This window comes from Catharus ustulatus, chromosome 2 (genome assembly GCF_009819885.2).
Source record: "Catharus ustulatus isolate bCatUst1 chromosome 2, bCatUst1.pri.v2, whole genome shotgun sequence".
Taxonomy (NCBI): domain Eukaryota; kingdom Metazoa; phylum Chordata; class Aves; order Passeriformes; family Turdidae; genus Catharus; species Catharus ustulatus.
The window spans coordinates 22,258,290-22,283,068 of NC_046222.1; the positions used below are offsets into that span (position 1 = coordinate 22,258,290).

The 24,779-nt window shown below is 39.3% G+C and overlaps 1 protein-coding gene across 1 annotated transcript in view; it reads right to left on the bottom strand.

Annotated features, from left to right (window-relative positions):
• The window catches only part of CFAP44 (cilia and flagella associated protein 44), a 45,872-nt gene continuing 21,093 nt past the window's right edge, over nucleotides 1-24,779 (bottom strand). Inside the window, 22 exon segments of the mRNA XM_033051816.2 lie at nucleotides 1-156; nucleotides 159-234; nucleotides 730-864; nucleotides 1,616-1,776; nucleotides 2,456-2,657; nucleotides 3,229-3,345; nucleotides 4,449-4,579; nucleotides 6,065-6,175; nucleotides 7,137-7,332; nucleotides 7,745-7,948; nucleotides 9,341-9,820; nucleotides 10,894-11,071; nucleotides 12,310-12,475; nucleotides 12,871-13,088; nucleotides 14,002-14,132; nucleotides 14,459-14,621; nucleotides 15,049-15,104; nucleotides 17,050-17,332; nucleotides 19,014-19,156; nucleotides 19,602-19,820; nucleotides 21,695-21,847; nucleotides 23,475-23,585. Of these exon segments, the coding sequence (XP_032907707.1) occupies nucleotides 101-156; nucleotides 159-234; nucleotides 730-864; nucleotides 1,616-1,776; nucleotides 2,456-2,657; nucleotides 3,229-3,345; nucleotides 4,449-4,579; nucleotides 6,065-6,175; nucleotides 7,137-7,332; nucleotides 7,745-7,948; nucleotides 9,341-9,820; nucleotides 10,894-11,071; nucleotides 12,310-12,475; nucleotides 12,871-13,088; nucleotides 14,002-14,132; nucleotides 14,459-14,621; nucleotides 15,049-15,104; nucleotides 17,050-17,332; nucleotides 19,014-19,156; nucleotides 19,602-19,820; nucleotides 21,695-21,847; nucleotides 23,475-23,585 (3,690 nt within the window). The 3' untranslated portion in view covers nucleotides 1-100.

Sequence of the window (24,779 nt, forward strand, 5' to 3'; positions counted from 1 at the left end):
TGTGGATTGTTAGTTACTATTTCTGAACAGGGAGTTGGAGTCTCAGAGTCCTGTGGTAGAAAGAGGTACCCACATTTTCTGCTAAGGAAAGTGAGTTCTTCTACCTCCCATCAATTCTGGCATATTTGATTTCCTCTCTCAGAAGGGCCACCTCCTAGTCACGTGCATGAGCCGTGACTCCAGCCTGGCTGTCTCTTTGATGTCACTCCTTTGGGTGTCCTCAAATTCTCCACCCTGTAGAGGAAAAAAATGGAGAGGGGAAAGAAATGGCTCCTATAAAACATGGAGAATGAACAGTGGAAATTTATTTCAATCAGGGACAGTGAAGCTTTTCAAGAACCAGGACATGCCCGTGACTTCTCCACACCTTAGTCAGTACTACGTGAAAGAGTGAAGGTTCACTAACTTAGACTTACTCCCTGGTACAGAGCAATAAATCCACTTCTCATTGTAATGCTGTTACATGACTGTAATATGACTGTTTCCATGTAACAAAGGAATATTCTTTTAATTCCTTCAAGGCATATTCTAATTAGAAATGAGTTTGTTTCGGTCTTAGAAAGCAGCTGAGTAAGAAATTGCAGAGTTGCTAATGTATAGAGCAGCTATTCAGCCTGTCCCAAATTCTGACTGCAGATCAGGATTTGATATCAGGGAGCTGGTGAGGGACAGATAATCCGTTACCCATTTCTGAACACTCCCAAGCACTGCAGTGGCTAAAAGGCTCACCTGACCAGTTGTCAGTGATTCCAGCTCAGTTTCAAGCTGATGCTTTTCATGGCAAAACCTGTTCAGCTGGTGCAGCTTGCTGGTGTTTTCCCTTGTCAGCATTGTTAGCTGATGCTGCAGGCCTACAATTCTTTCCTAGAAGTTGTAAAAAGTTGATCTGGGATGAGAGAGGACTAAAAGCGTGGAGTGGGGAAGGAGTGCTAGGCACAATGTAAATGTCACAGGTAAACAACAGACTGATCCTGCCACACCACCTGATCCCACAGTACCTTTACTGCAATGTCATCTTTTTGCTTTTAATGGATATAAATTACAAATGCCTAAATAATAAAGCAGTTAGGAAAAAGTATGGGAAAAAGAAATCCATTAAGTACATAGTACTTCTATACCCTCCTGTGCTCTTCTGTAAGGGCAGCATAAGCATGTTGCCTGCTTGCACCACAGCAGCTGAGCCTTAGGCCTCACCAAATGGAGACATGAACTTTTCAGACTGCACAGATTGGTACCCCAGGCATGAGCCAGAGCCTGCCCTGTACTCAAACAGTTTGTCACCAAAGGCACTAAGAGAAGGCAGGAGGTGCTGAATGCCACCTGAGAACCAAAGAAAAGCACTCTGTGAGAACTTCATATAGGGAATGAAGTAGGACAATGTGCTTGAGGAAAGCAAAACAGAGAGGATGAAAAATAGGATGTGCAACAGCAACTGGAGCAGAGGTAGGAATGATGATGGGAAATTGGAGTTGAACACTATGGTCTATTAAGGACAAGTGAAAAAAATAAAGATGAGCATGTTCACAAAAGATTTTAGTGTAACTTTTCAGCCCCCAGGGAAACAAAGCCTTAACAGATCACCACAATATGTCTTCCTCCTCTTCCTGCTGCTTACCTCCCATTCTTTGAGCTCCACAAAATGTTCATACTCTTTCTCCATTATTCTCACTTTCATTTTCTCCATGGGTATATTAACAGAGTGGGCTTGAACTGCTTCAAAATCAACCAGCCGACCAAACTTCTCCATCATCAGATGATTGCACCTCTCCTCCAGCTCTAACAGAGGGACATTGGCACAAATGACAGCACTGTCATTCATTGGTTTGTAAGAATTTCTGCCTTACCCCACCTTTTTCTCTGAGCTCTTTGGTCTTTTCTCTGTAATAAATAATTCACACAAATCCACACAGAGCTCATGCCATTTGTCCTTGCCCATGATCATGCCTGTGTGGTCACTAAGCCACCTCTAAGTGAGTCCTAGTAAGCCACTCTCACACTGATAGGCTGTACAGGACCTCTGCAGGTCTGGTTGTGCTAGACACAGCTTTGGGTTTGGCTCTGGGGAAAGTGTTTTGAATAGGGCTTGTTTTCTTATTCAGATGTTCCGAAGGGGAGGAAATTACCAGAAAAACCTTATCTATCTTTGGGGAAACTCCTTTTTTTCCTAGGAGTTCTGGTTTACAAGTAGAAATAGCAAACATGCCCAAATTTCCAGTGTCTCATCTCAGTCAGCTCTACTTTACTAAGTTCCCAAATTATTTCACACAGCCTGATGACTCTACAGTGCTGGAGAACTGCTACTCCATTAAAACAGTCCACTCGATCTATTTTCTGCAGTAACCCTCTGTGACATCCGTATGAGCAGAGAGACAGACATGGTGAGTTACCCACACACCCAGTGAGAGGGACAGAAGGAGCATTGGCAATGCAGTGTTGTTCAGTCTCTGTTACTCACGTCGAATCTCCATCTCCATCTCCTTTCTGTCCTGGAGAAGCTGCTTATGTTGCTCCCGGGCCTTCTTATGGATCTCTCTTTGCATTATCTTTTCATTACGTAGGTCCACAATTCTCTTCTGCAGGTACTGCAAGGACTGGTTGGTAAATACTAAAGTCCGGGAGAAATCACGGGGCATCTCCCCATCAACCAAGCACTGCACCTGCAAAAGCAGCCAGAAATAAGCAAGGTTGGCTTTAGTTAAGGGTGATGGAGATGTCTCTTTATATCAGATGTGGGAGCAATAGAGAGCTATTGAATGAGATAATACTAAGCATGGGCACAACACTTTTTGGGCCAGAGAATTGTGTGAATGAATGCATTGTATCCATTCTGGCATTACTGAATTGGGTGGAATCCCTTTAGCTTCAATAGTTTTCAAGGCTTTCTTGATTTGTTTTTTTGGGAGGTGTTTCTTTTTTTTTCCCCTGATATTGGAGAATATCAGTAGGTATGGACCTAAGGAGAATACCATGCCAAACCTATACAACACTTACAGACTATACACATTTCAGCAATGGGCCAGCCTGCCTGCCCTTACCTTGTTTCTGTCAGTACAGGAGAAGAGAAAAAATGGAAACTCTAGAGGAAATAGCAGCATGAAGTTCAGCTAATGGCACTTCCCTCCCAGGAGACCACAGTGAATCAGGAATTAAGGGCCCCAAAGAACAGTAACACCATTGTTTAGATGTACAGAGGCCACTCTGCATGTGCAGATGCACATCTTGAATTACCTGATGGAGTCTCAAAGGCACAACTACATACAGCTCATTCAGTCTGTGCAGCTTTTCCCACTGAAAGGCCTCCAGTTCCCTGTTTGTTGTGCCCAGACTGGTTTCTACTTCTTTTGCCTGCAGAAAGACAAATTGTGGACAAACAAAATCCTGTGATACTTAGAATATATAAGGCAACAAGGTTCTGTTAGTGTTTCTGATCCAATGGGAAAGAAGTATATAAAAATGTGCTTAAACTACATACGCTAGGTGAGTTTCACAGGCAAACCCAAGGATCATCTACATATATTCAAGCAAGATTCTAACCTGAATACCTCTGCACACATACACAGACTTCATGAAGGTCTCCTTAGAGAAGCCCTGTATGAATCAAGAGACAACTGCTTTGTTTAGCATCTAAAACACTTGTAGATCTACAGAGCCTGCAAGATAATTTTTATTGTGTTATGCCTGGAAATGCTTATTGATTCTGCATGAGAAAGAAACAATTCAGACTCAAATGTCATGCCCCAGGGTGAATGTGTGGCAGCTGGCACTTAGGAAAACCTTTAAAAACTAAAAAATGTTGCATGTTAAGTATGCTTGATGGAACATTTTTGGGACGAAAGACTTGCATAATGCTATTTTGGTAGCACTCTCTCTCCCCCAAACAACCCTTCAAAATAAGATATTTTTAAGTTAATACAAAAGAAATAATAAATGCAGGAGTTCAAAAAGGCTAAATGGAAAACTTGTATCAAAAGAGTTTATTCGGTGATTACCTGTGACAAAGAGCAAAGGAAAATAACTAAAAGCAAAATAAATAGATGGAAGAATAGAATAGAATGTTTATGCATTTACCTTAACATAAATCCAGGTTAAAATAAATACTCTTCAATTTCTGTTCCCGTACACACACACAGAGGATAGGCCAGACCACACCATGTGTTTCATCCAAACCAGAGAATCCAGTTCTTGTTGCTGTACGAGGCCAGACAGCTGGGAAGGAACTTGACCTCGAGCTGGATCCAGCCCCATGAAAGCTAAGGTTGGATCAACTTGATTTACCCTTTTCAGGAGAACAGGTGACCCATTTTGAGCTGCCTCCTGCCTCTGTGCTACCACAGATATTTCTTCCCAAACAGGCCTCTCAGAGGGTTAGGATTTTGTTTTTAAATCTGAGACTAACACTAATCACTAGCACTACATTTAAGATGCTTGCTGAGAAAACACTACAATACCTTTATGGCCAAGGCATTATATTCCTTTTTGAGGTCAGCAGCAACTTTCTTCTCCTCTGCTAAAGCTTTCTCAATGCTTATTCGCTGCTGCCGGAGCTGGATAGTGTTGAGGAAGAGATCCTGACTGCAGCCTGAAAGGGAAAGAGTCAAAGAAGAGCTTACTTTCACTGTGACTGCACTGGAGTTACTGGGTAGAGCTGGTACAGTCTCCTGCTGTGCACATTCCCAGCATTCCCCATAATAACACCATGGGTTTGGTTCCCTAGAGCTTCTTTAAACATAAACCCATGGACCACGTGCCTCTATGACTGGGTGAACATCTTGGATGGATCTTTTTCTTCTTCACATTCAGTCAAGACAGTTTGTTTCCAGAAGTCAGATTAAATGCACCAAAGCCAGCATTAAAGGCAAGTGCTCAAAAAAATTAGGTTTTGTAAGCAATGCAGTCCCAGTAATTAATACGTGTTGCAGTAAAATCTTCAGTTATGTAAGCACATAGTTGTTTCTCCATAGCACCCTTCACTATAAATTATGAACTTGCTGTAGGGATCATTTATAGCTCTATTTGTAAACAAGGCTCTATTTCATAGAGCCTGTGTCATGGTAAGGAAGATTTGTGAATTTCTAATACTGTGATTTCAGTAATGCTAAAAAAGTGCAGAATTATGCCCAAATCAGCAGGCATAATAATAAAAAAGAGAGTCCAATAAAGGCAAAAAAAAAAAAAATCCACATAAAGAGACAAATATGAAGAGGATAATGCAACATAAAATTTCCCTGTTAAATTAGCAGTTTGGACATTTGAAATAAGAACTTAAAATCTTCATTTCCACAAATCGAATTTTTTATTAACTCCTAGTTTGTCTCATTTTGAATGGAATGCTGGGAAGAAATAATTTTAAAATCCAATTTTTAAAAAAGGGAAGGCGAATTCTTGGTAGGTTTGAACTTGAAAATGAAGCAGTGTTGTTACACTGACACATCACACAAAGATTTTTTTTAAAAACAACATCCTAAATTAGCTAAGCTTCTACAAAAGAAGAGGAGGGAGAGTGGTTGCCTGCCTTTTTTGAATATAAAATGAAGAGGATTTGCAAAGTAAAACTCCTAACTTTTCAGAGCAGCCTAGCAACAGGCAATTGCTGAATAAATCCACGAGGTGGTAACAAAGAGCTTCAAGTAACAGCATGAGGATCCCCCCCTCAGAACTTCCCTGAACAGGGAGAGATCCAGCCAGGTCAGGCAGCCTGGTTTCCAGAGGGCAGCTACAGCCTTGCCACTGCTCCTCTCCAGAGGAGCCTTTTCTCTCCAGATAATAGCTGTGAAATGGTGAATGCTTCTTTACATAAAATAATTAATTCTTACTCTTAGCGAAGTTTTCTTTTCCCAAACTTTTTAAAATTAGGGTAGTCTACAGTACCAGCAGTTTTATTATGTTGACCAAAGAAGTTTCCTGGGGAAAAATGCTGCACACAGGAGGGGTACACACATTCCAGCCCTTCATGACTTTACCATGCAGTGGATACCTTTAAAAATCTGTGTTTTCTTTTCAAACACATGATGTTGTCCATAAAGCTAAACAACTAGTTAAGCTGTTATTTCCTTGTGTTAGGTACCTTCTGGGCAAATGGAGTTATCAAAGACTACATGTTCAGATCCACGATTTTCTTCATCAGTTTTTAAGTGAGGCTTTTCATCATCCTCTTTTTCATTCTCATTTTCTTCATCTGAAAGAAACAGATACTAGCTTGCAAAACACTCCAGACCCACCAGCTATGCATATGCCAATGTGCTGGTGAACATAAGCCCAGTAACCCATAAAAGATCCTTCTGGTGACATATGAATCCGGGCGCTTTGTGCCTATCGCATTGATCTGATGCGATATTTTCACAGAAAAGAAGAAAGGAAAAAGAGAGAGAGGGAGAGATCAACTAGTAGTAGAACAGGGACAGTTACAGTCCATGTTTTTGAGACTTAACCTCAATATATTTCCTCTCTTTATATGTGTTAGGAACTTAAACAGTGTGAGTTTACTGTTCTACTACAGAGATTAATCAACCAAGCAGAATAGCAAAGCACAAATCTGTCATAAAAGTATCACCATTCTCTGCATTTTTTGCTAATCATGTCCCACTTGAAATCAAAAGCAAAGTCAGAGAGAGCAGAAGTATTTTAGCTCAGTAAGACTGCCTAGCTTTAACAACTTAAAACTGAGTCACTAAGACAAATTAAATCTTTTTGTAATATGTTTAGTCCTGTGACTAATAGATGATTGCAGATTAGGTTTATGATCTCTCATTAGTCAATGGACAAATTAGATCATAACGTCACAAATGTGACAGGCTAATCACTTATCCATAGCTCCCATTGGTAGAGCATAGGAAGCACCTATTTAAAGCTGTGCCTCTTCCTCTTACCAATTATCAGTCCTCAGTATTGACTTACAGGAGGTAAATTGCTGGAGCTGTTATCAGACTAACTGCAGTCGTGTCAGAAGCTACATTACATCATTGTTCTCATCCAAGATGATGGCCACAGAACACATTGTCAGTCTATAAACAAATCTGGATAGGTCTGACCTACAGGATTTTAAACTGACTGGAGTCTACTCTAGTGTGAGAGATGTGTACTTGACCACATGGAAATATGTATAACAAATCCATAAAGCAAAAAGAACAAAATCCAACCTGCTTCTCTTCCTACTTCTTCTTTTTCCACACACTCAACTTCCGTCTTCAAAATATTGGTCAGAAAATCAGCAAATTCATTGTTTTCTCCAAGAGAAGCTTCAAAGCTGGCATGAAGAGCTTTCTCACGTTCCTGAAGCATTACAATCTCACATTTTCTATCCTCTATTTGTGCAAGGTAGCTCTTCAATTTTGACTAAACAAACAAAAAAACTACTTCAGTTAAAAGATACAACCCATGTGTATGTAGATAGGACGCATCTGTGAAGATCTGGAAATGCTAAACTTGTCTTTCTCTCTTGATTAAACCCATGGTTCAATCAAGCATCACCTAGGAGTATGTTCTTAAAGCATGTGATTAGTCATTTATCTATTAAAATAGAAAAGTTAAGATTATTTAAAAATTAAGTATTGGAAGTTAGAAGTGACCATCCTAGTATGATGATCATCAAGAGTTTCTTGTTTTTCAAAATTTAGAGCTAGTCACTGGATCTGTGCTAAAACAAAGCCAAGGGATGCCACCCTTTACTTTATGGCTTGCTTTTTTTTCAAGCCATATATTAATGGTACTGTTAAATTTAAATTAATGGTACACGTGGCCTACTCACTTGTATGTCCTCCTGTTCATTGATGATGGCACAAATTTGCTCCTCAAGGAGGTCCTCATGTATCTCGAGTTTCTTCAGGATAAGCAGCTCTTCACAGCATGTGATGCAGCGCAGACCAGCACTTTTCATTTGCGCGTCCATCTTCAGTTTCTTGTGTCGCAAAAGGCGAAGTTCAGCATCGAAGGTGATCACCAGTGTGTTGATCTGGAGCAAAGAAGCATCAAATCAGGAACAGGAAAAGTATTACCAGTGCAGTTAAACATGCAAAGCTAGAGAAGGGACCAGAAGGGAAAAATTCTCTCTGCCAAATCAACAACTCAGACATGCTATCTCCTAGAGAGTACTGATGCACTTAGAAAGACAAAGTAAATCCCAGATGTGTCTTTGTTCTCAGCACAATAGTAGAAGAATCACCAGGGCTTCACAATAATCTTTTCACTGCATCCCCTTCATCCCTGAAGTATTTTACTCTCCAGAGAACGTTTTAGAGTAGTCTGTAGCTTACAGTAGTTAATGTAACAATCCCAGATGTATCAAAAAATAACTCTTCTGCCTTGGCAGACTTCTTTTGAAACAGCTGCCCGCTCTTCCCTTAGACATTTACAGCTAAATAAGTACTAGCAGCTGCTAACATTAACTTACAGGTGTGTGATATTCACAGCAGAATTTGGGTATTCACTCAAAACTTTCATACACATAAACACAAGGCTGTTCGTGTTGAGGTAGATCAAAGAATAAACGCACAGTAGAAGAAATTAGAGGAGAGATGCTAAGACATGGAGCAAACCCGTGAACAGTGGCACTAGCTCTGGTACACTGCTCTCTGTACCCTCCTAAGCTCTGACTTAGGGGCATCCTGAGCTTGAAGCAGTATGCTTGTGTTCAACAGCTTTGAATAGACTTTTTTTCCACACTATCAAATTACAACTTCCCCCACATCCTAGTGCTGAGTTCCAAAGCTTAGCCTGTTGTTGGATAGGAAAACTATTTTCATTTGCATACGTTTCATTTGATATCTCTCCTTTTAAGAGATAATTTCCACTCTCCTTTTCTATGATATTCAGAATTTTATTACATCTCTAAAACCATTTCAGTTGCCCTTTTTGCAGGCCGAAGATACTTTATACACTTAGATGCACTTTTTAAAGAATCTTTTCCATGTCTAAGCATTTTGGTTACTCTCTTTTGTACCTTTTCTAATCCTACAAAGTAATTTTTGGACCAAAAAGTTGAGTTATTTAGGAACTGAGAACTGAATCTACAAAGTTGTAGTGGTGCTGCTTTTTTTAATGCTGTAATTTTTCAAGTTATGTCTAACATTCTACTTGTCTTTTTTTTTTTTTTTCCCTTGGGCAGCTAAGATTCATGGCACAATCAGTAAGAAATCTAAGATCTGTTCATCAAGTGATAATAGTCAGAACACAGGTTATAGTTATGGGTTTACACTGATTTACACTGCAAATTTGCAACAGTTAGCATTTTCCTGAACTGCAGAAAGGCAAGACTATCTGCAACTGTGAGACAGAAAGGGTTTTGGTTTCATTTATGATCCAGTGGGATTTTTTAATCTGACAAAAATAACTTTCAATTTCCTACCTTTTTAATCAAGGTCTCCTGCAAGTATAGATTTTTTATCTTCTCCCTCTTTAAAACTTCCAGTTCCATTTCTGTTGGCTCTGCTTTCTCCATCTCAAAAGCCTCCTCTGTGACCACAGCTGATGCATCTCCAGCTTGTGCCATGGGGTCACCCTCTTCCACTGGAGGAGTTTGAAGAAACACGTGCCTAAATGCGCGAGATGAGGGACACCCTTCCAGTGGTTCCTCCAGTTTTGCCTTGGCCTCCTGCTCCTCTTTGAACTTTAGAAGGACGTCACTGTTGTACTCAACTACTTTTTCAGGTACCTCATCTGGGTGTAACTGAGGGATCAGGGGAATAGGGAGATGTTCTGATACATCTAAGCTAGCCTGTATGGATCTTACTTCCTTCACTAAACTCTTGATTTCATCAATAATAGAAACCTTGAGATCCCGTAAAGACACAATCTCTTTGTTCATATTCACTTTCATGTTATGGATCTGCAAAGGAAAAGCAATTTTAGTAGGATTCTCCACCACAGGAACTAGTTATACCCAAATGAAGAAGGCTAACATTAGGATCATTAATCATTCTGTGATAAGGGGACACTGTATTAGTTGACTCTTTTTACATGAAGTCATAATTGAATGTATCTCATTAAGATACTTGGCAGAAACTTCTCTGATCTTTATAAAAGAAAATAACACACTACCTACCTGAAGCAACTAGAATTCCTCATCTGTATAAACCCAGAATTTATGACAAGAACTATTCCCTTTGTTTGTCCTAATGAGTTAGGTTAATCACTGGATATCTGGTAGCATCAGCACTACACTGAAGTGCTGAAGCCCAAGCATGAGACTAAAATGATCCAACAAATCCCCTGAGAGTGTAGCACTGCTTCTGTAATGCTTAGACCTTGCTGTCAGTTATCCAATGTCACTGTTTTGCACTCCAGTCAAATACAATGAAAAACCATTCCTATGAAAAGGATGGGAGGAAAGAAGTCACAAGGAAAGCAACAAAGATACTGCACAACATTTGAACTAATTGTGTCTTCGTGGTTAAAAGCTGTGTGGCAACCAGGAGTCCTACTATATAGCAAGGTGGCTCCAAATGACCTGGTTTCTCAGAAAGATTCCAAGTCCAGAATCAGTGATTGCCCAAGTGCAAACACTGAGGCCACACTAGAACACCTGTCCTTGCTCACATCTCTGTTTTTTGTAAAGGTATTTAATGGCAGGGGTTATTTAGCTCAGTGTTTACTACATTATAAGACTTATAATTTATAATTTAAAAAGACAGGTGCTCCTGCTGAAGTACTACTAAAGGTAAATTCTCTCTCATTTATAAAGAGACACCCTGGATTGATTCAGGTTTCAGTTTGGTGAAGCATAAGACAGTTCACAAGAGAAGGACTGATTTGTAACTAAATCTTACTCAAAACAGTGGTCTGTCCTTCAAGGCCTATTCCCACACTCACTTTGAATTCCATTCAAAAAATTTCTTCAGTGATTAATACACTATCCTCACTTCCTCCCAAAAATGGGGCAATATACACAGTTTTACATACCAGGTCTTCCAAGGTTGCAAGTTGCATCATCTTCTTTTCAGTGCTTATACGCTCATCTTCAGTGAGTGTGTAGTTAGTGGCAGTCTTCAGCCTGTAGCATCCTATATTCTCCTGTGCTTCTTTGATCTCCTCGGCATCTTTGGGATCCTCATGGATATCTCTAGGTTTGCTCTTGTGTCTGGTAGGTACAAAATAAAGCTGAACTTCAAGACAGAAAGCATATAAACGAACAAACACGCATTTCATACTCTCTGACTTGTGCAGCAAAGTTTGGGTGATACATTTCTTTCAGAAAAGAATGACTACTTTGGAAAGAATATCCTTGCACATTTAAATGAAAATCCCAGATTTTTTTTCCCTCTAAGAACTCTTAAAACATGCATCTGTCATGGGAAAGTTTAAACCTTCACATTCAGGCTGAGTTCTGGGTTAAGTGAGTACATGCTGCTATCAATTTCATGGAGCTGCACATCAACAATCTACCAGCCTGTAGCACAGAATACCTGATCCTACTCTACATTGTTAAACACTCAGTAACTTTAAAAAGCTTTGTACTCTGCCTCTATGCTGGTCCCATTCCCTGCCATTCATCTCCTGAGGAAGAACTTCTGTACTTCCATAAGCATAGGATGGTTTGGGTTATAAGGGACCTTAAAGATCATCTCGCTCCAAGTGCCCCTGCCATGGACAGGGACACCTTCCACTAGACCAGGTCACTCAAAATCCCATCTAAACCAGCTTTGGAAAAGAAGTAATTCAAAGATATGACTTAGGCTAGATTATTTGGAAAAGGTTCTTCACCCAGAGGGTGGTTGGGCACTGGAACAGGCTCCCCAGGGAAGTGGTCACAGCAACAAGCCTGACAGACTTCAAGGAGTGTTTGGACAATGCTCTCAGACATAGACTCTTGAGGCTGCCATGTGCATGGACAGGATTTGGACTCTGATGATCCTTTTGGGTCCCTTCCAACTCAGGATATTCTATGATTCTGTGAAAGATGTCCTGTCCCCTTTCTTGCTTCTCAAAATAAAGACCAGCATGGAGCATGAAGGCATATCACAAACACTCACACTGTTACAGTGTCTGCTCAATGTGGGGCTGGCAAGATTCACTAAGAGTTGATTGTAATGGTGTAGGTGTCTTTCAGTCTTGATTAATTTAGACACATTTAACTCCCAATCTGAAAATGCAGCTACCTAGCTGCATTTAAATTTGATAATATTTTAGAGGAACCATAGAAACTAAATATGTCCTAATACTCTCTTGAGACTTAGAGATACATGAAAATTCATCTGTTTTAATTGTAACCCTTAGGAACATAAAAACCTAAACAGAGACATTATAGTGCCAAATGACAGCTAAATAGCATTACAAGAAGCAGAACTCAAAAGGAACAGAGTCCAGTTCAAGACTCACAGTTCATGCCACTCAGCCCTTCTCTTCATAATCTTGGCTTTCAGTGCATCATATTTCTCAACAAGTCTTCTGATTTTCTCATGTCTGCTTTCTATATAACGTGTGGTTGGCTTTCGGACCTCTGGTGTCTCCAGCATTTCAGCCTCTTTCTCAAAAACTATACTTTCTGAAACAAAACATAACCATGTGAAGATGTAATACCATGCAGCACAGCTACTGGAAACTCCCTCAGACAACTCCTGTAGAGCTGATGTAAATCAGGGTAGTTCCATTGTAGAGGATGTTCCGAAAGTATTCAGGTTTGACTTGACTTTTAGTCGCATTCTACCCATGGGGCTGACAGACAATTGCTGACATTGACCTAAACATGGAAAACTACGTATGAGTGTTACTTCATATGTAGGTACTAAAGAAACACAACAGCTATCTTTCTTTACCTGCACTTACACGTGTATTTCTTTATCTTGGACCATGTGTATTTCTTTATCTTGGACTCAGGAAAACAAACTGAGATGAAATACAGAAACCATATTGCTTAAAGATTTAAATGGTTATCATTACCTCTATGCACAGGGCTTGTCTCTCTGGGGATTTCCTCTTCTGCTTGTTCTGTCTCTTTAAGTGCTGTCCACTTCTCTTTAAGTATTGCCCACTTGCTGTCCCCATGTTTCTTACGTTGGGCATATTTCTCAGACACTGTTAGAAGGCTGTAGGTGGAAATCTGATGATTGCTTTGAATAGCATGAACAGTGAGAGTAAATTCCAGAGAGTCCCGAAACCTGCAATCCCAGATTAGACAAAACTGTCTGATGTCAGTGGGCACAACATACCATTTTGCCTTGACCAAAGGGGCATGAATAGTGTAGTTAACTTATTGCACATGCAATCATTACATGTAAATACACAAGTCAGTAAGTCATTGCACAGCATGATTACATCTGTCACTATCTATTGACTTTTATCCAGTCTAGGAATGGAGATGCTCAAGAATAAACACACGAAGACCTTTCCCAATATTGAAACTTACACCAGGTTCTTCATGACAGTAACTTTTATCTTCCATTAAGGACTGATTAAAAACATGCTCATTCCATCCTTTTTCCCTATCACATACTCTGTGTGCCTAAGGTGTCGGGTTTTTTTAATTGTGTATTTATTTTATTAATTCATATTTTGCTCTTATTTAGATCTGTGAAAACCAACTCAAAATGCACCACATACTTAAACTTATGTTCTTGAGAAAGTTTGTTTTGTAACTTCAAATTGTATAGAGAACATTGTATTAGCAGTGACATTAAAATATCCAACAGATAGCAACATGTCTTAAAAACAGGTGCTCATTTCACAGGTTGTAAATTGGTTCTTATTGATCTTACTGGCAAAACCGCAAGCAAAAAGTCTCAAAAAGCTTTCATCATACAGAAGTGAATCAGAATGAAGTAATTTCCTTCATTTGACTATCTGAATGTTCACCAAAGATTCAATAGAAGTAATTACACATAAATATGAACATATACTCTCGTGTATGTTCCAAGTAAAATACGAACAGAATCATAGCAGAACAAATGAAATACTGATCATAAGAGAGAGAGAAAAAATATCACATTATTTTTCCTTGTTGGAGGTACTACTTCATAGATAATAAGCCCCATAGAAGGTCAGGGAAAGAAGTAGAAGAAAAGTAGTAATTACTGTGTTTGTAGTTTCTGCAATCCAATCAATTGTTTCTCGTGCTCCCAAGCCAGCTTCTCTTGCACTAACTGGATTCTCTGTAGTGTCTGCCTATCCAGCTCTTCAAAGATCCTATGGTCCATCTCAAACTCCTGCAGGAAGATGGAAAACCCAGAATCACATTATTTTGCCTACTAGGTCTTGATAATAAATATTTTTACCTAGGTACCATAGTTGCACGCACATCAACACGATCCTTTATTTCAGAAGCTATGTCCACAAAGAACCACATGTTTTTCCTGTGCTTCTTAATTGGCACAAATAATCAAATGTGATTCAGAGGTCCCAGCAATTTATATATTCTTAAAACTACCTTAATCCAAAGCACTGGACATCTTTGGCCCCAACATGATATGTAGCAACACTTCAGAAGAAGGTGCCTGTAAAGGTAAATGATCCTCATAAAAGCCAGGTGTACCTCTCTCTGCAACTGCATGTGCTTGGGCAACTCCTGATTCTTTTGAAGGAGAAAAACAAAGTCTTGTCTCAATGCACTTAACTCCTCTCTTTTCTTATTTTTCTTTTCTTCAGCTTCCTTCATTTTCCGTTCATACTCCTTTTTCTGCTTGTTTTCCTCAATACTGAAAATGCAAAAAAAGGAAATGGTGTTATCTCAGTGCAAGAGAGGAAAGATTACAGTCTATACAACCTTTTAGATTTCCTTAACATTCTTAAATTCCCAGTGAACTCAATAGCTCTTACGGTAACTTAGAAAGGAATCATCCTCCTGTATATTTGTACACTCTTAACATCAAGGGGCTTTGACCTTTTGTTGTCTCTGTAGCCTAAAGTTAATTGCCTCATAGTACAACATTTGAATTACTGCCAAAGAAAAATAGATTAAATGGAGAGAAAGGATGAAAGAACTGTGTGTTTCACAAAGAAATGACCCAAATTCAGGTTAATCAACTCGTCCCTCCTCTTTGTAGGCAAAAAGAAATACATGGGCTGAGAAAAGAGCTACCAATGCTTGAAAATCTCTTTCATCATTATCTAAGCATCTCTTACGTGTGGGCATCAGGACCCTTAATGTCTTCAGTAGCCTTCTCCTTCTCAAGACCACTCTGGAATAAAAATATATTGTCTTGTCTTTAAACAAGCAGTTATAATTTCAACAGACAATAAAGCTTCTATAAACATTAAGACAGAGCTCCCACCACCTTTCCCAAAACCAAAAGAAATCTTCATTTTCAATATTACTATTTGAGCCTTAAATATTACGTTGTAATGTTTCAATCATAAAAAGCAATGAAGCTGGTTCATATATAAAAGAACTAACAAAACACAATCCTTAGTGACAGAGAACAGAAATCCTATAACCTCCCCAGCAGCATAAATTGTTACATCATTGCTCATCCTAACTTTACTCAGTCCCATAACATCTTTGCTTCTCTAGCCCCCAGGCCAATTCTCTTGTCTCCCCTCACTGCCACATTGACAAGAGTCAGAGTGTCATGGACTAATTCCAAGTCACATCTGTAATTAATATGGCTAGCTTTTGCTGACAGCATAATAGATTCATAGTTATTAGCTGTGAAGAATGACGGATGGACATTGTGGTAGCACAAGCCTCATTTCCCTAGGCAATCATGCTATGAAAAAAAGAGGGGGAACTATCACCCAACAATCTAGTTGTACTTAATTGATCTGTAATTTAACTCAATTAGTTTCAGATGATTTGTATTTGATTCTCTAAGAATCTCATTAAGTTTAATGTAGATAGAATTTTTTAAATCTTTCACATAACTTAAAATTAGAATAGATACTTAATGAAGGTATACTTTGAAAAGGGAAAAACTCTATTAGGATGGTCATTAAGCAATGGTCACTAAGTTGTTAGCCTGAACAATAGAACTGACCATAAAGATCTTTATATAGAGCTACTTACATATTCAAAACTATAAATCTGTATATATGCTTTATAAATTATATTAATCACTTCTTGTAATACCTGAGTTAGCAAGGCTCTGATATCAAAGGTTTTAATCATTCAGTTATAGAAAATACCTCTGGGTCTATTCTCAGTGTTATATATTCTTGTCAAACTGGTAAAGAATTCAAAGTAGTCATGAACAATTCAGCTGAATGACCAAAATCACAATTTCTTCTGTCTCTGTTGCCAAGCATCCTTCAAAATGTAGTTACCAACCAGTAATAAAACATATTTAAAAGTTTAATTTGTTTGATGTTGGCACTTTCAAGATTTTTAAACTGTATTGAATGTATATCTACTGTAATATTTACTGTGCACAATGGCACTTCTTTACTCAACAGCTCTCACTGCTTCTTTCGAGTTATATTTATTTAATTCAGACATTCTTAAGACTTTTTAAAAATTCAATAAATTCTGAACATTTTCAGTGGAGAAGGTGACATCCCTCTTCTTGTGCATTATCAGTGGAACCACTACTGAGTTCCAGTGTAATTTGTTTAAACGTGCTAGAGATGATCAGCTCTGCAGTGAGTAAAGGACACCTGTAAATTAATAACTACTACTGCTGTGAGAGAGCAACGGTACCAGCATCATGTTGTGCTATTTTGCAAATGTAAAAAACCCATTGTGAATTTTAGATGAATGGTACAAGGTGTCCGGAGAAACTACATATTTGGTATTCTCCAATAGTATTTCTAGAATCTCCATCCAGAGCACAATCATACTTTACTGGAATTAAATCCAAGAAAGGTATGAAGTATGAGAAATCCTTGTAATTCTTTCATTCCAGGAATATGCATGACTACACCTTTAAGTGGGGAAGCACTGGTAGAATATTACATATGAATAACACATACTATGTTTATTTGGAGAAAAACATAGAACACTGAGAAGGAACAGTGCAGTCTCAGAGCCTCTTTATTAGGGAACATTTTGCAAGAGCTATTAATCTAAACAGTTTGGGAAACTTCAGCTTTTGCTATGAAAGATCTTGAAGAAAAATTGAACCATGTTTGTCCATCTGGGTAGTTTCATACCAAATAGGCCTAATTCAGTGAAAGAGGGTACCAACTTACCCTAGGAGGGGGGATTATGACTTTTAGCTCTTTGGGAAGCTTTTCAGGAATCTCTTCCTCTGACCAGAGATCAAATGTAAAAATGTTTCCATCTCCACCACAGGTAATCAGACACCTTTCATCATGGCTGCAACAGATCCCCCGGATCTGCCCATTATCATTGTCATGTACATTCATGTACCAGTAGTCCTTCAGGACACCCACTGAGAGGTCTTTAACACTGAGAGGATAAGCACGAAGAGAGCCATCCTGCATTCCACAGAACATCAGAGGGTTGTTGGTACTGTTAAATAAACAACAAACACTAATAGCAGCAACTTCTAACAAGCAAGCTCAAAATATGAAAAGGGCTAATCCAGCTTAATAGAAATCACTTTCCCAAGTTGAAAGCAAAGTACAGTAATTTCACAATTATTAGCCACACCATTTTGACTGAAGTTTTGGTCCGTACCCAGAAGTGTGGCTTGTACTCTGGAGCGGCCAATATAAGAATGATGTTCAGAAAATTTCCAACCTGGAAGTGCGAGCCCGCAGCAGCCCCAAGCCAAGCCGGAATCTGTGCAGCCCCAGTGGTGGGGCAGTGCCACCAATCTAAGCCCGTGATATTTCTCTGTATTTTTTTGGTGTTTTCAGTCTTGTGCGGCTGCGTGGTTCCCCGTCCGCTCACGTGGCTGCCCGGTTCCCCATCCGCCCGTGTGGCTGCCCAGTTCTCTGGCTGCCTGGCTCCCTGCCTGCCCAGCTCCCCACCTGCCTGGCTCCCCACCCGCCCATGCGGTTGCCCAGCTCTCCGGCTCCCCGCCTGCCCACGCGGCTGCCCGGATGCCCGCTTGCCTGCGCAGCTGTGTGGCTGCCCAGGTGAGTGGCTATTCAAAGACAACGCGGATCCGTTGGAAATGCTTGTAAAATGACCACACTATGGTTCGTATCTTTTTCTGATTGTTAATAAAACTTGCAGGGTACACTGCTGCAACTATTGTCTGTATCTTTTTTCGCTTGGAAATAATGTTTCCAAGGTCGGCACCTGCCAGTAAACCCCGCAATCCCGCAATTCTGTTACTAATTGGCAACTTTGTGAAAGTTCTCTGGGAACAAAAGTGCGACTTATAATCAGATGCGACTTATATATTGACAAAGACCTAAACGTTGCTGACACCCGGACATGTGGCTTATAATCAGGTGCAGCTTATAATCACGAAATTACTGTATTTCAATCATTTAAAGTATGTGTGATTTTACTACAAAATGTTTTTCAGCTAACTGGCTGCTTAGAAACATTCCAGCACTTGCTAGGTGTCTTAGAACTAGTCTCAGCCCTGAGGTGGGCAGTGTAGCAGGCACCAAGTTAAAAGCTGGAAAAGCAGTTTTCTTCTCCCTGTGCCTCATTTAGTACAGATGGTGGTGAATGCAGCCAGCGGTAGATTAAAACCTGAATTAAACCTGCCTCCTTTTGATGCAGAACATGCCTACTCTTATAGGGAACCTAATACTGGGAGTCTGAAAAGAATCCAGCCTTTCCATTCATACATTCATACATTCACAGAATGCCCTGAGAAGCCTATATTTTTAGCACAAGAGAGACGGACTGACTACTCCATGTTCTAATTCTCTTCGTTATTTAATTATGTTAAAGAACTGCTGTTCTGGTGATCACGATATGCAGGGACTTTTAAGGGTTCTCCTCGAGTTCTACAATCTAGGGTGGTTGAGTTCTGGTTAGTACTTACTTAGAAATCAAACTTTTTCATCTTTTAAGGTCTTTTAAAGCTATTCTGTCAGACACATGGCCCAACTATGTTCATTAGGAATTTCAAGTGAAACTCAGTGCCAGGAAAACCAGAAACTGTTCATGCACACTGGAGTTGAGCCACAATTAAAAAGCAGCAAAGAAGCATAGATTCCTCCCTCCCAAGTTCAATTTCATCAAGCTTTATCCCAGAGCTATTTGCTACATTACAGTGTATTACCAGAAGGAGATTTGGTGAATGGGATTGTCGTTGGTGTCCTCCATAGGAATCACATCAAAGGGCTCATCTTTCCTATTCTCAGGGTCTTCTTCGTTATCATGTGAGAATTCACAATGATACAGAAACCCTGAGTCGTACCCACCCTGAAGAAGAGAAAGACCACAAAGAAATGCTGACAAAAGAGAACTGAGGCAGTTGACTAGGTAAATGCAAATTTCAGAATAATTCTTCCTTTCTTAAGGATCTGTGATAGGTTAGAAAATGCTGCTTCCAAACACCTAGAGATCCTACTTATCCACAGACAGAAGTCTGTCATGATCACTAGCATTACAAGCCATTCTACCACTACGTTAAAATTCTACCTCCTGCTTGTGAGGGAACAGCTCAGTCATTGTGCCCATTCAAGAACCACCAAGAAGGGCACCTACTGGAAATCTACTACACAATCTGCATTGGAGTGACACCACTGGTTTACTTCACAAAAAACACTGAAATTGTCAAGGATTAAAGGAATTCAATGCCCTAGGGATGACAGATTTCAAAGGGAAAGGATGTCACATCATCAACATGAAGTAAAAACTGATTTACCAAGGAAAGCCAAAATTTTCCTGGTGCTGAATAAAAGCCACAGAGGATAGGACTGGGCTCCTCTGGTATATAGATAGGTGGCAATGGCTCTTCTTCGGGTTCTTCCTCTTCAGTTTCTTCAACCTCAAGTCCCATCTCCCTTTGTTGCTTTATCCATTCAAGTCTTGCTTTCTCCTTCTCCTGCTTTTCTTTCTCTCTCCGTGCAATCTCCTCTTCCAGCTATTACAACAAGCAGAGAAATGCCAAGACATGAAATCAAGGCACTCCAAACATCACTGACTATGACTAGGAGTCTCATAAATGAAATGCAAGGTGGTCCTGGCATTATTAATTCAGAATATCTACAGGATTCTCTTTCCAGTGAACTTAGCAGAGGTCAACCACGCTTCATGGGAATTTCCAGTGAAATGTACCCATTTCCCTCCTCTGAAGTATTTATTTTTGGTCCATTGAAATAGAAATAATCCCAAATGACAAGTAGATTTAAACATTTCCTCTGAGAGATTATTCCAAATCTCCATCACTATACTTATTCCTGCAAAAATCCTAAGTCCTATCCTCTGCCTGCCCTGGAGAAAGAAAAGCACTGGAAAGCTGAACTCAAACAAGCTCTAGTGCATCATTAGTATAGAGCAAAAGAGAGAAGCTCTAATTAACTTAACTTCTTCTGAACAATGCGGAAAGATCTATCAAACCTTTAAAACTCTCTTCCATTCAAGCCTACTGTAGTATAAACAAGTGTCAAACATTCCCTAAAACAATAGCTTCCTAAGAACATACTAGGTAGTCAAACCTGCAAACCCTGAAATATTATCAGTTGATCTTTGATTTACCTTTTTTAAAATCTCGTGTTATGGAGACTCTACAAACCATAAAAACTATTTTTGTCTGATTTACCTTTTTAAAAATCTCATGTTATGGAGACTCTACAAACTATAAAAACTATTTTTGTCTGATTTACCTTTTTAAAAATCTCATGTTATGGAGACTCTACAAACTATAAAAACTATTCTAGTGCTTCACCACCCTGTGAGAAATCTTTACTTGCATTAAAACACCCTTGTTGTAACTTATTAATTATTGATCTACTTCCAGAGGAAAAAGAGAGCCATTAATATTCTTTCTGTAGAAACATTTTTTATTTTTAGTAATTTAGAGTGTTTCTCAAGATTATTCTCCTCATTTGACTAAAAAATAAAACAAAAACAAACAACAAACAGGAAAACCAACAAAACTGTACACACAATTATTTCAATCTTTCCTTTCATATGCATGCTTTTTGATCATTGTTATAGATACTGCTGTGACAAAACACCTAGAGATCTTTCTCCTGGATGCAGACTTCCTCCAAGTTATAACATGAAATGAAGCTTTGCCTGACATTCAATAATATGGGAGCAGTTAACAGAGAAGGCAGAGAAATCACAGGTTAGCAACAGAACCAGAGAGGCTTTTGAATTGTAGTGGATTAAGTATGGAATTAAGAGCCTGCTCACTGAAGTTTTCCTTCTGAATCTAACATCAGCTTGCTTTTCAGTTTCACAAAACTAACTATAGCTGTGAGTTGGCATAACTCTTTTCCATTGGCCCCACATAGTCTTTTTAAATACTAAGTGTCATTCAGAAATTAAATGTGCACCTTTAAACTTAGAACATTTTTCAAAAATCAGAAATACTGGTTAAAAAAAAAAGGATTTTTTTCGTGTTTGCTTTAAGGTGACTTCCAGGGGGTTTTATAACTGTTGAAAGGAATTTCCTATAGGGCCAACATCAACCACAAGAAATATTCTTTTTGTGAAAATTACCAAAATTAAAATATTTTGAGAACTAATGCTACTGCATACTACCTTTCTCTTTCTCTAATCCTGTCTTCTAATTATAATCAAAATTCACACCACACTTTCACTGTGATATAGGTTTGAATAAACCAAAAATAATTCGTAATTTCAAGCCACAAATGGCTTCTACCTTGTATTCACTTTCAAGGACCTTAGCAAAACCCTGTGAGGAAATAAAGGAAGTAGAAACCCTTTTGGGTAGTTTGATCACCTGGCACAATGAAGATGAAATTCTGCCACAGAAGAGGTTTTTACCTTGATTCGGGATTTAATACTATAAAAATGGAAGTACTGTGTTGGCAGGTTTTTTATGTGATAGGTGGTCACTGTATCCTGCTTCCCAGGGAGAGGGGCAGGAACCTGGACAGCAAAGCCATTCTCACAAAGGATAAGCAATGTGCTCTTGTCCTGCACAAAAACACAAAGAATACACATATAGGGCAGATACATAAATGGAATTGAGACAAACGGGAGGAAAAGCAAGTTAGGTAGATGCACAGGCACAAAGCCAAACTCCAGCCACACTTACCTGTGTTCTTATTTCTGTGGACACTTTTAAATGGACATCAGAAATCAGTAAGCTTCTTTCATGCTAGGCAAAGTTAAGGAATTGAAGAAATCCTTACTATGTCCAAACCAGCTGTAATTCTGACACTGCTTAGCTTGAAAGCAGCATGATGGTATTTTGGAAATTTGGTTAAATTGAAAGATGGATTTGATCCAAGAGTTAGGAGGTTTTGGTTTGATAATTTCATCTATTTCCATACTAATAGACTTTCCATACTAAAAGACTTGGCTCAGAGTCTTGCCAAATGCTACTTACCTTTCAGTTTATTTTTTGCTGGTACCTGGCACATCCTTTAAAATGTGAAGTTAGGAAGAACAGCTGAGGTGAGGGTAATGATTATACAGTGTTTTGAGATTTTAAAAAGTCTGTATTTAGTTACAATTTTCATAAGCTATATGGATAAAAGAGAGAGAGGCTTATTTTATCTGACCCAACACTAAAAATGTGGAAAGAGGGCATATTAGAGTTGGTATAGAAACCCTCACTAGGAATTATATGGTTCCTGTGTCTATAGGAACTCAGTTTAAAAATGCATTCATTAAATGTAACGTATTTAATCACCAACGCTTCGTTAAAACAAATTTTTAAAAAGTAGATGCTGGCATTGTGTTAAGCAAGTGTTCTTACCTAGCGATGGAGGCCAGATACAGGCAGAGAAAATTACTCAGGCAGAATCTAACATATCCAAGACACAATGAGCGCTTTCTTTAGTAAGGAGGAGTATGTTGTCTTCAAGGAAAGGACTCAATATGCAACTGTCAGATCAAGACCTGTTGTTTCTGCAGTAACTTACAATTCATACCAACAAGACTTCTTTTGCCAGTTTTTAGCAGTTCAAATTAACCAGCGAAAATACCAACACTTTGCCACTATGTATCTGTAAAATATATCTTGCTAGCATCTAAATATAATGAATAGTGTCTCCTCTAAATAAGGATCCTGGACCAAACGACATTTCAGATGTTACCCTAACCCTAGAACACTTTTAAATATTAGCAACAACCTATTTCAATATGTCCTGACACATTTCAAGAATGTGAATTTCAAGAAGCACCCAAAATCTTTCTCAATCAAAAGAAAAAAAAAGCTTTTCAAAAGCCTGTTTTAATATGGGCAAGAGTCATAGACAATAACGCCTAAATAACTTCTTTGTCAAAGAGAATCAGACCTTCCAAAACCTAAGGAATAAGATTGTTTCTTCAAGTCAAAAAGCATACCAAAATCTTGTGGTTTGCATTATCCAAAACTCCGAATATGTCCATAGCGACCAAACCAGAGATATAGCTACACAGAACCTTTTAGAATCTGTCATCCAGAAGCAGTAGAAGAAGTAGTAAAACATTATTTGTATTGTCTATAGAGTACATGACTAGAGTCATGTACCTTCATCCATTTTCATTGGAAATCTTTTTTGAGTGATTTATTCACACTGCTGTGAAGGAAAGAAAACAAATATGCAGCACTCACATGAGAAGGTGGAGACCACTGTAATGCCTGTACAGGCCCAGGTACACAGATGAATCCAATTGGCTTGTATTCATCCTCAACAGTAAAAAAGAAAACTGTTTTGTCTTTACTCTGAGGAAAAACAAACAAACAAACAAACAAAGATGATGACTGAATCAAAGCTGATCAAAAATTCGAAAGACTGTAAGCACTTCATGACATAAGCACTGTTGCGGGTTGGAGGGGGTTTTACTCTTCTTCCTCTATGGAGAATTTTTCCCATTATCATGCTAAGGAAGTCAGCCAGGCGGCTCCCTCAGCTTTTAATTGCTCAAGACAAAGGGATGGGTGGGGGCTGTCTCCCTCCCTCAATGGCTGGTGGGGTTTGGGGGGTCGGGGTGGCTAGTAATTTTTTTTTTTTCTTCCTTGCGACACTTTTGCCAGTCCAAAACCTGAGGAGAGAGGTTTCTCTGTGGTCGGATTTGCCCTACATCCTGCACCGCTACAGCCTCCTGCTCTGAGACCACTGCTAAGGACTGGGACCCAAATGGTGAGCGGAGAGCCTTCCTTCACCCTTCTCCCACCTGGGACACGGCCCTGCCGCCTCCGCCTCCCTGCTCCTGCTGCTGTGGCTGTGGCTACGAGGGGCTGCCCTGGTCCCCACCGGGACCGTGCGGAAGAGCAGAGTGTCTGCGACTGGAAAAGGGACTGGTACTGAGTTTTGCTCTGTTTTGTCACTGATTTTCACAGCTGATGTTGTTCTTGTTTGTCTTGTAGATATATCAGTAAAGAACTGTTATTCCTAAACCCATGCCTTTGCCTGAGACCCCCTTAATTTCCAAATTATAGTAAACTGGGAAGGAGAGGATTTTCACTCTCCACTTTAGAAAAAAGCTCCTGCCTTTTTCTTGGCAGTACCTATCCCCTGAACCAGGACAAGCACATATTTCCAATTTTTTTTGTGTGTGTTTAAACAGGGGAACTTAGGACTGGATTTCCATGATGATTACTGGGAGGAAATAAAAATCCTGCCCATGTTGTTCCAAGAAACATATTCCACCCATAGCTCTTGATTGTTCTCATGGTCCTCCTCTAATATCCCCAGCCATGTACTTTCTGGCCATTGCCCCAGGAGCCCCTATAAATCTCAGGCTCAGACCTGATTTTCCAGATAAGGTAGCACAAGCTGATTTCCTCAGATAAAAAGAAAATGCAGAACTGGTATACAACATGATTCATTGTAGCTTAAATTCTATATTAAATGAAACGCATGGCAATTCAGCCCAAGGAACATGTAACTGCAAGTGCACTGATGATGGCTAAGAA